Genomic DNA, 13,250 nt, shown 5'->3' with positions numbered 1-13,250 from the left:
AGTGGCAGGATGTCAGCCCAGCCCACGAACCACCCAGCCACACTGAGAGCAGGTGGATTCTTATAGGAAGGCAGATTGACAGGCGGGCTTTGAAGATGGAGTGACCAGGTTTTATTAGGACTCTTGAGGAATGACTGGGGTGGTTCTAGGGGTAACATATCCAACCTGCCACGCAGGAGACCTGGGCTCAATCCCTGGGTTCGGAAGATCCCCTGGAGAAGGGCATGGCAACCCACTCCAGGATTCTTGCTTGGAGAATACCACGGACAGAGGAGCCTGGTGGGCTACAGTCCACAGGGTCGCAGAGAGTCAGACACGACTGAGCAAACCAGCACACATTTTCGGTAAACTTGAGGAATGGAGATGTCGTCTTTCAGTGGCTTTTTATTAGTTGCCGGTGTTGAACTTAACTTTCCCAAGTGGCTTGGCGTGGCATCGCCCTTTGAAAACAGACCTCTGGCGTGTCCAGACTCTGCACCAACGCCGTGCCTGGGCTTGCAGAACAGTGTGTGTGTCCTGGTGATGACTGCGCTCTTTGGCTCCGGCCAGGGGCGTTTGGAGACACATTGCTGTTTGTTTTGCCTCATAGATGTACGGATCCCATGGGCTTGCCCAGAACACGGTTAGCATGCGTCGGGCAAAAATGAAGGCTGGGTGCTTACCCTATCCGGGGTCATGGGGGACTTTTTTGTTTAATGTGCTTCAGCATCTTTAAAAAAAAATTACTCATTTATGTATTTATCTGACTGCACCAGGTCTTACCTCTGGCATGCGAGCTCCTAGTCACGTGGCATCTGGTTCTCTGCTGTTCTTGTTTTAGTTGCTAACCAGTGTCTGACACTTTGCGACCCCATGGACTGCAGCACGCCAGGCTTCCCTGTCCATCAGCATCTCCCAGAGTTTGCTCAAACTTGTGTCCATTGAGTCGGTGATGCCACCCAACCATTTTGTCCTCTGTTATCCCCTTCTCCTCCTGCCCTCAATCCCTCCCAGCATCAGGGTGTTTTCCAGTTAGTCAACTCTTCGCATGAGGTGGCCAAAGCATTGGAGTTTCAGCTTCAGCGTCAGTCCTTCCAATGAACACCCAGGACTGATTTCCTTTAGGATGGACTGGTTGGATCTCATTGCAGTCCACGGGAATCTCAAGAGTCTTCTCCAACACCACAGTTCAGAAGCATCAATTCTTTGGTTCTCAGCCTTCTTTATAGTCCAGCTCTCACATCCATACAGGACTACTGGAAAAACCACAGCTCTGACTAGACAGACCTTTGTTGGCAAAATAATGTCTCTGCTTTTTAATACGCTGTCTAGGTTGGTCATAGCTCTTCTTCCAAGGAGCAAGCGTCTTTCAATTTCATGGGTGCAGTCAGCGTCCACAGTGGTTTCAGGCCTCAGGAAAATAAAATCAGCCGCTATTTGCATTGTTTCCCCATCTATTTGCCATGAAGTGAAGGGACCGGAATCCGTGATCTTAGTTTTTTGAATGTTGGCTTTTAAGCCAGCTTTTTCACTCTTAGTTCCCTGACCAGGGATCAAACCTGCGTGTTAGAAGGCGATATCTCAACCACTGAAACACCAGGGAAGTCCTTTTTCTTGCCTCCTTAAAAGGAGAAGACAAGCAACCTAACTGTGATCGGTACGTTCACAACTGTCCGAGACATCAAGATAGCAGAAGGCTTGGGATCCCAGAACAGACGAAGAATTCAGGGAACCTAAGAGACGATAAAAACCAAGAGGGGAACCTGAGAGGAATTTTCTTTTTTTAACAAGTCTCACTTTGAGTCCCATTTTCAGAGCAGTTTGACAAGATACTATGTTGAACAAAAGCAGGAGGTGGCAGTAAGCCACAGTCAGTTTTTGGCAGGCTGGATGGACATGACAAAGGAGGAGGGTCTTATTCATTATGGTGAATTTTGTTCTCGTTCTGGAGCTGGGGGCTCCCAAAGGCACCGCTTTCATCTACAGCTTTCTCTTGTGGGCTTGGTGGGGTATCCGCAAGGCGGTGCTTGCTGGGGGTCCGTCTCTCTCCGTGAACATCCAGGGGTCCCCTTGTGTTGGCTTCCTGGAGCTGTTGTTACAAACCATTAGTAACCAGGTGGCTTAAAACCACACCCATCCATCCTCCCCCAGCCCTGGAGACCAGACGTCCGAGGTCAAGGTGTCCCAGAACTGAGCTCCCTGCAGAGTCTCCAGGGGAGGGTCCTTCCCGCCTCTTCCAGCTTCTGGGGGCTCCAGGCGTCCGTCCCTGGGGCTGTTGCAACCTTCGTGACCTTCCATAGTCTATAGTAACAGATGAAACCTGGGGTTTGAAACTACAGACATCCATCCCCCCTGTACCCTGAGTCCCGGGGACCAGAAACCCTGAGTCCTGGGGACCAGACGTCTGAGGTCAGGGTGTCCCAGGGCTGGGCTCCCTGCAGAGGCTCCAGGGGAGAGTCCTTCCCGCCTCTTCTGTCTTCTGGGGGCTCCGGGTGTCTGTCCCTGGGCCGGTGGCCGCCTCCCTCCCGTCTCCGCCTCTGTGTCCACGTGGCTTCTCCTGTGTCTGTGTCTCTCCTCTTCTGTCTTATAAGGAGCCTGTTCTTGGGTTTAGGGCCACCCCCATCCAAGAGGAACCTCATCTCAGACCCTTCACTCCATCATGTCTGCAAATACCTTCTTTCCAAGTAACTCCCCATTCTAAAGTTTGGCAGCGGGGGAGGGGGGAACTTCCTGGATGGTCCAGTGGCTAAGACTCCGTGCTCCCAGCGCAGGGGACCTAGGTTTGATCCATGGTCAGGGAAGTACTTGCCACATGCAGCGGCTGTGACCAAGTTTAAGCCAAGTAAATTAAAAGAGTGTGTGTTAGTCGCTCAATCACGTCCGACTCTCTGGACCCCATGGGCTGTAGCCCCCCCAGGCTCCTCTGTCCATGGGAGTCTCCAGGCAAGAATACTGGAGTGGGTTGCCCTTCCCTCCTCCAGGGGATCTTCCCCACCCAGGGACTGAATCTGGGTCTCCTGCATGGCAGGCGGATTCTTTACCAGCTGAGCCAAATTAAAATAAATAAATAGTAAAAAAAAAAAAAAAAAAAAAAGGGTTGCAGGCGGACGGGAATCTTGTTTCGGGCCCAGACAACCTTCCAGCCACCATATCCCACACCTTCCGCTTGTCCGGAGGCTCCAGCACAGAACTTGTCGCCAGCTTCTCCCCAAAACAAAGCAACTCCGCAGACCCCTCTGGACACCCACCAGGGCTCCCCTATCTGCGAGGGGACCGTCAGGACCTTCTCAGATGCTTCACCCACCCCCTGTCGTCCTCCCTGCCCTGGCTCCCTCTGCCAGCCCCATCCCCGCCGATTCCCAAGCAGCATTTTCTCTTTGAGTTCGCAAGCTCCTCTTTTTCGGTTCTTCTCGCTGCCTTCTGTGGCCACAGGGAAATCTCTGAAACAAACTGAAAACACACTAGAGCTCAGATCAGCCAGGCCACTTCCCCTGTGTCTGCCCCGTGACTTCCTGGAACTGCCTCTCCCAAAGAACTTGGTGGAAGGCTTTCGAAAGGCCGGCCCTTCTCTGCCCCCGTTTCCTCCGCCCCCTTGAATCTCAGCTCTTGTCTGTGGCTGTCACCAACGCTCATTTCAACTAGACCGCAAGCTCCAGTCTCCTCCCTCCTCCCCAGTTTCCACTGCAAACTTCAGTTGCTCAGTTGTGTCCCGACTCTTTGCGACCCCATGGACTGCAGAATACCAGGCCTCCCTGTCCATCACCAACTCCTGGAGTTTACTCATGTCCATCTAGTCAGTGATGCCATCCAGCCATCTCGTCCCCTTCTCCTCCCGCCTTCAATCTTTCCCAGCATCAGGGTCTTTTCTAATGAGTCCGTTCTTTGCATCAGGCAGCCAAAGGATTGGAGTTTCAGCATTAGCCCTTCCAATGAATATTCAGGACTGATTTCCTTTAGGATTGGCTTCCTCCAAAGACAGTGTCTTGGGAGTTCCCAGGTGGTTCAGTGTTAAAGACTCCATGCTCCCAGTGCAGGGGGACACAGGTTCCATCCCTGGTCAGCTAACTACATCCCACACGCCATGACTAAACATACTCTGTGTTCAAACTGAGGCACAGTACAGCCAAATGTAAGTCTAGCCTCCGAGAGGGCTTCCCTGGTGACTCAGTCGATAAAGAATCCGCCTGCAATGCGAGAGACCTGGGTTTGATCCCTGGGTCGGGGAGCTCCTCTGGAGGAGGAAATGGCAACCGACTCCAGTCTTCTTGGCTGGAGAATCCCATGGACAGAGGAGCCTGGTGGGCTGCAGTCCATGGGGTTGTAAAGAGCCGGACACGACAAAGCACGGACCACGTGACATTGTCACGTCCCACCCTGGATGCAGCTTCGACTTTTAAAGTGGCCAGCTCGTGTTATCAAATTACAGAGACCAACCTTTGCCTCTGGGTCAAGAGTTACCAGGCGAGGTTCAGAGCAGCTCATATCTTCTCTCAGGGAGCCCAGTGCAAGAGCAGGAATTCAAGGCATCTCCTTGTGTAACATTTGTTAGCAGTGGGAGTTGGGCTGGCAACTTCCCTTCTTCCTGGTTTTCTTTTGTGATTGCACACTTTGTATCTTTGATAGGAGACAGCGTAACTTAAATAGTCCGTGACTAGAAGAATTGGGAGGGTGCTGTGAAGTATCTGTTCTATTTTTATCTTTTAAAAATAAGTATCTTACAGAATGAAGGAGGTGACTGTGCAATGGAATGCGGCTTGACTCCGCAGCATTTTGAGGGAATGACTGGTTTTTGTTTTTGAAAGCCTGTCTAGACGAGTGGACTCACAAGGGCGGTCTGCCCCACCCAGCGCCCAGCTGAACTGTGTCCAGCTTATTCAGCTGATCTTTGAAGCTGAAGATTCCAAGCTTAAAAAAAAAAACACAAAAAACCTTCATGACTTTATCCAAAGCACACATTTTTTTGAGGGTAGATTTTGCTTATTAAGAGAGAATTCCCAAATCAATAAAATTCACCTGTTGGAAGGGTCCAGTTCCATGGTTTTAAGTTTAATCAAAGTTAGCACACATTCTTTACAGAACTCCTGAAGGTTCCCCCGCCCCCAGTGAAACAGGAGTTGGTACTGGTTTGCAGCCATAATTTCCAAAAGCCAACTTTTATTCTGTGTTTCTTAATCTTTTTTATTTTATGCTGGAGTATAGCCGATTAACAATGTTGTGATGGCTTCAGGTGGACAGCAAAGGGACTCAGCCATCCACACACATGTACCCGTTCTCCCCCAACTCCCCTCCATCCAGGCCGCCACGTGACACTGAGCACAGTTCCCTGTGCTGTCCAGCAGGTCCTTGCTGGTTCTCCATGTTAAACACAGCAGTGTGTCCATGTCCATCCCACACTCCCTAACTTATCTCTTCCCCCTGGCAATCATGAGTTTGTTTTCTAAGTCTCGTGCGTCTCTGTTTTGTTATGTTCATTTTTCTCCTGTTGACATGCAGTGGTGTGCTAGCTTCAGGTATATAGCAAAGTGAGTCAGTTATACATATATCTCCTCTATTTTTAAAGATTCTTTCACATATAGGTCAGTACAGAGTATTGAATAGAGTTCCCTGCGCTATATAGTACAGCCTTGTTCATTATCTGTTTTCTGCATCGTGTGTGTGTGTGTGTGTGGGTGTGTGTGTGGGTGTGTGGGCGTGCTCCGTCATTCAGTCCTGTCTGACTCTTTGCGACCCCATGGACTGTAGCCCACCAGGCTCCTCTGTCCATGGGATTCTCCAGCCAAGAAGACTGGAGTGGGGTGCCATTTCCTTCTCCAGGGGGATCTTCCCAACTCGGGGATCAAACCTGGGTCTCCAGCATTGAAGACACATTCTTGACTCTCTGAACCACCAGAGAAGCCCGTTTAAAGCACAAACTAGGGCATTTTCAAGGAACCAGGGCTATCGGGGTTGGCCAAAAAAAGTTCGTTTGCCTAGCAAACCGATTGTTCTATAAAATTCTTGGTGAAAATGAAAAATGTTTTTCACTTTTACTCAAAACAGGATGAACTTTCTGGTCCACCCAGTGCTTATGAATGTCTGAAACAGGAAGAAAAGGTAATTTCTCATCAGGCGAAAGACATAGTCCAGTTCCCTGTTTTTCAGCAGAACACAGGAGATTAAATTCATCCATGTAGGATCTTCTTGTCGTTTAGCCAGGCTTTGGTAAACCTCTGCCTTGGTGGGATTTCCATGTGGACTCTCAATTCACCGGTTGTTACCATCATCCTGTTGTTTGACCACGTCTTTTCCTTTATGTGTGAAATAATGTTTCTTTTTAAATGTGTCTTCAGATGGTTTGTTTCTAATCTTTTCATCATCAAGGTCATGACAGCCCACTCCACAATTCTTGCCTGGAGAATCCCATGGACAGAGGAGCCTGGTGAGCTACGGTCCGTGGGGGTGGTAAAGACCTGGACAGGACTGATCGAGTAACACTTCCATTAGTCTCATTATACTTTGATCATGAAAGAGTGAATATGTCCTTCAGGACGGGGTCTTTTCGTTCATAAACACAAGAGAGAAATATGTAAGAAAATGCTACTGGTGGTCTCCATGATGTGGAACCATTAAAACCAATGCGATTTCTTCCAAATTGTGTCAGAGGTATCTAAAAATAAAAGAAAGATACAGTGTCATCACATATTTGATTCCTGCAGTCTCAAGGATAAAAAATACAGTTATTGGGAAGCAAGACTTTATGTCTTAAGAGAAGTGTTACTGTGTCCATTTTCTGCATGAGATACCATGCATAGGTACAGTTAGAAACATTTTCTTATAACATGAGGAATCCTTTCCCTTCCACTAATTAAAATGTACAGTGCAAGTGAAGTTCATAAAAAGGAACGTGGACTGTAGCAGTCTTTTGGGAGAAACTTCTTTTAGGAAGTCTGAGAGTAATTCCCCTTTCTAGCCAGGGTGTGTTCCCAGTAAGGACTGCCCAGGGGCTTACCCCACGGGTAGCAGAAACTCAGCAGCGTTTCCTTTGCCAAGAAAATGTTATTATTAGCCAGAAGCAGACACACTGTTTGTGCATACTTCTTTTGATAAGCTTTTGCAAACTTCATCACTTTTCCAGAACAGGCTGGCTTCTCTTTTTATGATTTCTCATTGTCTTTCTTGCAAATTTGTCCTCATCAGCGTTAATCTGGACAAAGACAATTGAGTGTGGTGTCCTCACCACTGGCCTTTAATTTCCCCAGATTTTCCCAGACCACGTCAGCGTATCCAGAGACCTGAGCGGAGCTCCGTTGGGGCACTTGAAACATGTACATTTCCATGTCCAGACCTGTTCTCAAACAGGAGGAAGATTAAAGTTGTGTTAGGTTCTATCCGCAAAGACATGAACGTGTGGTATTAAGTGATTAAACAACAAGGATGCTCGGACAATTCCTGAGCATTGTTTGGTTGAATTCGTACCGCCTGGTGCGGCCATAACAAATTTCCACCAAACTGGGAAGCTTGAAACTGTAGACATTCATCTTCTCTGAACCCTGGGGACCAGACGTCTGAGGTCAGGGTGTCCCAGGGCTGAGCTCCCTGCAGAGGCTCCAGGGGAGGGTCCTTCCCACCTCTTCCAGCTTCTGGGGTCTCCAGGCGTCCGTCCCTGGGCTGGTGGCCACCTCCCTCCCGTCTATGCCTCTGTCTCCATGTGGCTTCTCCTCTGGGTCTGTCTCTCCTGTCCTGTGTCTTATGAGGACCCTGTCCTTGGGTTTACGACCACCCCTGGTGACTCAGACAGTAAAGAGTCTGCCTGCAATGCAGGAGACCGGGGTTCAGTCCCTGAGTCGGGAAAGTTCCCTGGAGGAGGGCATGGCAACCCACTCCAGTGTTCTTGCCTGGAGTATCCCCATGAACAGAGGAGCCTGGCGGGTCACAGTCCACGTGGTTGCAAAGAGTCAGTTCGGCAGCGAGAGTTAATTACAGTGTTGGGTTCGTTTCAGGTGTACAGCACAGTGAGTCAGTTACGTATCTGTGCTTTTTTTACATTCTCTTTCCATACACGGTCATACGAGATGTGGAGGAGAATTCCCTGTGCTGTCCAGTAGGAGCTTCTTGCTTGTCCGTTTTCCACGTAGTCGTGTGTGTCTGTTCATCCCAAACTCCGCATTTAACGCTCCCCCAACCCTTTCCCCTTCAGTTGCCGTAAGTTTGTTTTCTGTGTCTCGTCCTGATTTAGAAAAGTGTCAAGAAAAAGACACGTCAAAGGAATGTATTTGGTGTGCTTTCCCATTCTGCCTTTACCTACGTGTGTGTTTTCTCTGGGATGACTCATTTCCAGAAACGATAGTCAGTCACTCTCATCAAAGGACAATTCAGGGGCAAGTTACGCTTCTTGTCCTTCAGCTGCTGATTCATGTCCATCTCTCTGCGACCCCATGGACTGCAGCTCGCCAGGCCTCCCTGTCCATCAGCGACTGCCAGACTTTATCCAAACTCATGTCCATCGAGTCAGTGATGCCATCCAACCATCTAATCCTCTGTTGTCCTCTTCTCCTCCTGCCTTCGATCTTTCCCAGCAGCAGGGTCTTTTCCAATGAGTCAGCTCTTCCCATTAGATGGCCAAAGGATTGGAGTTTCAGCTTCAGCATCAGTCCTTCCAATGAACACCCAGGGCTGATCCTTTAGGATGGAGTGGTTGGATCTCCTTGCAAGGGACTCTCAAGTGTTTTCCAGCCCCACAGTTCAAAAGCATCAATGCTTAAGTGCACTCAGCCTTCCTTATGGTGCAGCTCGCACGTCTGTGCGTCGCTCCTGGGAGAACCACAGCTGTGACTCTTGGTAGCTTCGTCGTAGTCAAGTGATGCTGTGTGTGCACGAATTTAACTTGACTGTTGCAGAGGAGTGTCTGTCGCCTGGTGTCTCGTAGGGAATGGAGTCGTCTGACCTGCCAGGTTGTCTGACATTGCTGGTGGGGGGAGCCATGGTCACTGAGCACGCCTCTCCCCCACTCTGCCCTCCGCATGCAGGTACAGGGACGTTCGGCCGCGTGCAGCTCGTCCAGGAGAAGACAAGCAAGCATTTCTTCGCCCTGAAGGTGATGACCATCCCCGACATCATCCGCCTGAAGCAGGAGCAGCACGTCCACAATGAGAAGTCGGTGCTGAAGGAAGTCAACCACCCTTTCCTGGTCAAACTGTAAGTCCTTGGCTCTGGGTCCCTGCCTGCCTGCTCGCCCGCACCCCCCAACGTGGGAGTCTCCTATGTGTGCTGGGGACGGAGCGTGTTCCCGCTGGGTCCTGACGCACCTCAGGCTCCCCATCTTAACACAAGAGAGGATGCTGTTCCCACCGAGTGCCTGCCCAGGGTCGGTGGGGAGAAGGGGTGCCTGTCTGCCCCAGCAAGACATCCACGTGGGCTCCCCGCCTCCCATCGCCAGAGCTCTCATCTCCTGGGTTTTCCTGGGACCTCAGTCACCCGCTCCCCTCTGCCCACTCCCATCCTCTCTGGGGTGTCTCGTGGAGTCTCGAGTATCGTCACATGGATGTATCCTGGCGTTGTCCAGTTGATGGTGCCCGGCATGCAGCGCATACATGCCTCTGTCTTCCACACTCTTTGAAGTTTGCTTTATTGGTTGATTTATGATTTGGGGGCTGAGGTGCATGATTATTGGGCTACCCAGGTGTTGCTGGTGGTGAAGAACCCACCTGCCAATGCAGGAGATCCGAGAGACATGGGTTCGATCTCTGGGTGGGGAAGATCCCCTTGAGGAGGGCATGGCAACCCACTCCAGTGTTCTTGGGTTTCCCTGTTGGCTCATAGGGTACAGAATCTGCCTGCAGTGCAGGAGTCCCGGGTCCAATTCCTGGGTTGGGAAGGTCCCCTGGAGAAGTGCATGGCAACCCACTCCAGTATTCTTGCCTGGAGAATCCCATGGACAGAGGAGCCTGGTGGGCTACAGTCCAGGGAGAAGGAAATGGCAATCCACTCCGGTATTCTGGGGTTTCCCTGGTGGCTCATTGGGTACCGAATCTGCCTGCAATGCGGGAGACCCGGATTCAGTCCCTGGGTTGGGACGGTCCCCTGGAGAAGGGCATGGTGACCCACTCCAGTATTCTTGCCTGGAGAATCCCACGGACAGAGGAGCCTGGATGGTTTACAGTCCACGGGGTCGCAAAGAGTCGGACACGATGGAGTGACTTTCACTCACTGCCCTGCACGGGCTGGTGGAGTCTTTCCCACTGAGCCACCAGGAAAGCGGCTCTCCTACGCCCTTTGCTACTGAAAGGTACGACCCTGGCCCACGGCCCAGACGTGTAGGCGTCCACAGCAGGCTGTCTGTCCCCATCCCTGGGGGGAGGTGGGGGGGAAGCTTCTTTCCTGGCTCCCAGCTCCTGCCTCCACTGTATTCCTCTCAATCCCCCTTGTCCCCCAGCCCAGCCTGTGCTCGGAGTTAACAGCTGTTCTGGCTTCCCCGACCTGACTGCTTACAAGGCACCCTTCGCTTCCCTGCAGTCATCGGGGTCCACCCACCCCACGCCGCGCCTCGCCAGCCATCTGCGTCTGTGTTTGCAGGTCCGGAGAGAATGATCCCAGGGGCTTTATTTAGTGGTGTCCTCGAGACGGCTGGTCATGGGCTCTGGCTTTGTCCCTGGCTTTGACTGTTTTTCGGGCTTAACACCTGGCTCAGTGGGTAAACAACCCAGCCGCCAGTGTAGGAGACGTGGGTTCCATCCCCGGCTCTGCAGAGATCCCCTGGAGGAGGGCATGGCAACCCGCTCCGGTGTTGTTGCCTGGAGAATCCCCACGGACAGAGGAGCCTGCGGGCGGCTACAGTCCACGGGGTTGCAGAGAGTCGGACACGACAGAAGCGACTGAGCACGAGGGCACGGTGACCCTTTTGAGATGCCCTTCCCTCCATCATCCCAGCACAGTGACCGCAGTGGAAGGTGGGGGTGCCAGCCACGTGGTCAGCCCAGGATCACGCCTCCACTGCGATGCTCGCCTCCTCTGCCTTGCCCTGCCCCTCACCACCTCCCAACTCAGCCATCCACACCTGCCTTCTGCGATCCACTCGCCCAGGCAAGCAGACACAGGACCATTTACTATGGTCTCGGAGCATCTTGCATGTCCCCCCCCTCCGCCCCCACGCACAGACGAAAACACCCGTAAACTCAAAACCACCGGAGCAATGTCTCCAGACGAGTAGAGGCATGTTTGATGGGGGACAGAAGGGAGCAGCTGGCTTTTTTGTGCGTGTGTCTGACTTTCTTTTTACGGAGCCGAAGGGCAGTGTGGGGCCCGTGTGGACAGGTCACTAGAGCCTCGTGCTTTTGAGTCATCAGAACAGAAGTCATTGGTGCATCGGAGTCAACCCCCTGACCCCAGTCAAGTCTGAGCCTCCAGGTGGCTGACGGGAAGACTTGTAGACAATGGAATGCGTGTGTGTCTTCCTCTGCAACAAAACAAAGCTTCTTCTTAACGGTGTCTCTCCTGTGAACTCAGAGATTCTGGGAAGGCACTCCTGTTGCCCAGCGGTTTTCGATGAATCTTTTATAAAGGAGATGTGGACTGCTCTGTCTGTGGCCAAGGCATTCTCACGTGATTTAGGAGAACTGGCTTGAGCCTTTTTTTTTTTCTTTTAAACCAAATACAGGAAGTCCTCGAACCAGAACCCCAGGGTGTGTCCCCGAGAGTGCTTCGTGGCCCAGTTTTCCCAGGAAGACAGGCCTCCTGGTGGCCGGATTCCTGTTTGTTCTGGAGACCTCGTGGTCTGTTGAGCTGCTGTGCTAGCTTATGTGATGGTTAGAGAATCTGCCTGCAATGCAGGAGACTCGGGTTCAGTCCCTGGGCTGGGAGCAAGAGAAGGAAAGGCAGCCCACTCCAGTGTTCTTGCCTGGACAATCCCATGGACAGAGGAGCCCGGTGGGCTATGGTCTGTGTGGTCGCAAAGAGTTGGATACGACTGAGTGACTAACACATGGAAGAGAAGCAGATAGACTTGATGGTGAATAGGAAAAGTCCGAGATGTTGTTGCTGAGAAGACAAGAGTTTGGAAAAGAGGCAAGAAGCCGGTGGGAGAAGCTCTTTTCAGGGCTGGGAGTGGCAGAGTGGAGATGCTGAGTTGACCTCGTTGCTTGTGCTCTGGACTCAGGAAACATTGGGGTGATGCTCTTGTGAGTCTTGCGCTGTGGGGGCTTCCAGCTCTGGATATCCCACCTCGTTCTGGGTTTAATTGTGTTTGCCTCCCCAAAAGATGGGTCTTCCCTGGTGGCTCAGACGGTAAAGAATCTGTCTGCAATGCAGAAGACCTGGGTTCGATCCCTGGGACGGGAAGATCCCCTGGAGAAGGAAATAGCAACCCACTCCAATGTTCTTGCCTGGAGAACCTCATGGACACAGGAGCTTGGTAGGCTACAGTCCATGGGGTCGCAAAGAGTCAGTCACACATGACTGAGCAACTAGCATCCAAGCCCAGAAATATACCATAAGTACCTGTGAAAGTGACCTTGTTTGGAAATTGGGGCATTGCAGGTAGAATTAAGTTGTTGAGGTAGAAATGTGTTGGTCATCCGATTTGGTGGGTGGCCTTATACCAAGAGGCCTAGGTTGGGAAGAATCCCAGGAGAAGGAGATGGGGGTTTTCCCTTGTAATTTAGTCTACACAGCTGTGCCTCTCTGTGTGCTGTCTCCTGACCTCCTCTTTCTGTATGGACCCCAGTCCTTTGGGATCAGGACCTGCCCTAGTGACGTCATTTCACCTTTATCCTCTCTTTGAAGATCCATCTCCTAATACAGTCATATTCCTAGGTCCTGGGGGGTTAGCAGTTCAATTTATGGATTTGGGGTGATGCAGATGGTATATATATATATAAATCTGCCTGAAATGGCAGGAGACACGGGTTCAGTCCCTGGGTCGGAAAGATCCCCTGGAGGAGGAAATGGCAACCCAGCCCAGTATTCTTGCCTGGAGAATCCCATGGACAGAGGAGCCCAGCGGGCTATGGTCCGTGGGCTCACAAAGCTCAGGACATGACCGAGTCACTGACACTTTGACCATCCAGCCCAGAATACCTACTTACTAATTTGCTCAGTGCAGGTCTTTGAGCCCATGAGGGTGTTATTATAAGGTCCTTGAGGTTTGGGATGTTTTTCCGTGCATTATCACTTCAGAGACCAGGTTGTGTTTGAAAACTGGGATTGCGTTGATCCAGGGCCAGCAGGCTTTGGATGTGTCCCCGTACAAAGAGCAGTGGGGAGAGGGATCTGTGTGACCAGCCCTGGGAACAGACGGC

At 51.4% G+C, this 13,250-nt stretch overlaps 1 protein-coding gene across 3 annotated transcripts in view; it reads left to right on the top strand.

The window, feature by feature from the left end:
- The window catches only part of LOC505773 (protein kinase cAMP-dependent X-linked catalytic subunit), a 59,814-nt gene that overhangs the window by 13,333 nt on the left and 33,231 nt on the right, over positions 1-13,250 (top strand). For 2 of the 3 annotated variants that reach the window (XM_059884054.1, XM_059884053.1), the window contains exon 2: positions 8,985-9,153. In XM_059884054.1, the coding sequence (XP_059740037.1) occupies positions 8,985-9,153 (169 nt within the window). Of the gene's footprint in view, positions 1-6,018; positions 6,073-8,984; positions 9,154-13,250 lie in introns of all 3 variants that reach the window. The other variant, XM_059884055.1, reaches the window with a different exon arrangement.

Source organism: Bos taurus, chromosome Y, assembly GCF_002263795.3.
Source record: "Bos taurus isolate L1 Dominette 01449 registration number 42190680 breed Hereford chromosome Y, ARS-UCD2.0, whole genome shotgun sequence".
Lineage (NCBI taxonomy): Eukaryota > Metazoa > Chordata > Mammalia > Artiodactyla > Bovidae > Bos > Bos taurus.
The sequence above is the reverse complement of the archived record's forward strand: the minus strand, read 5'-3'. Positions and strand labels throughout refer to the sequence as shown.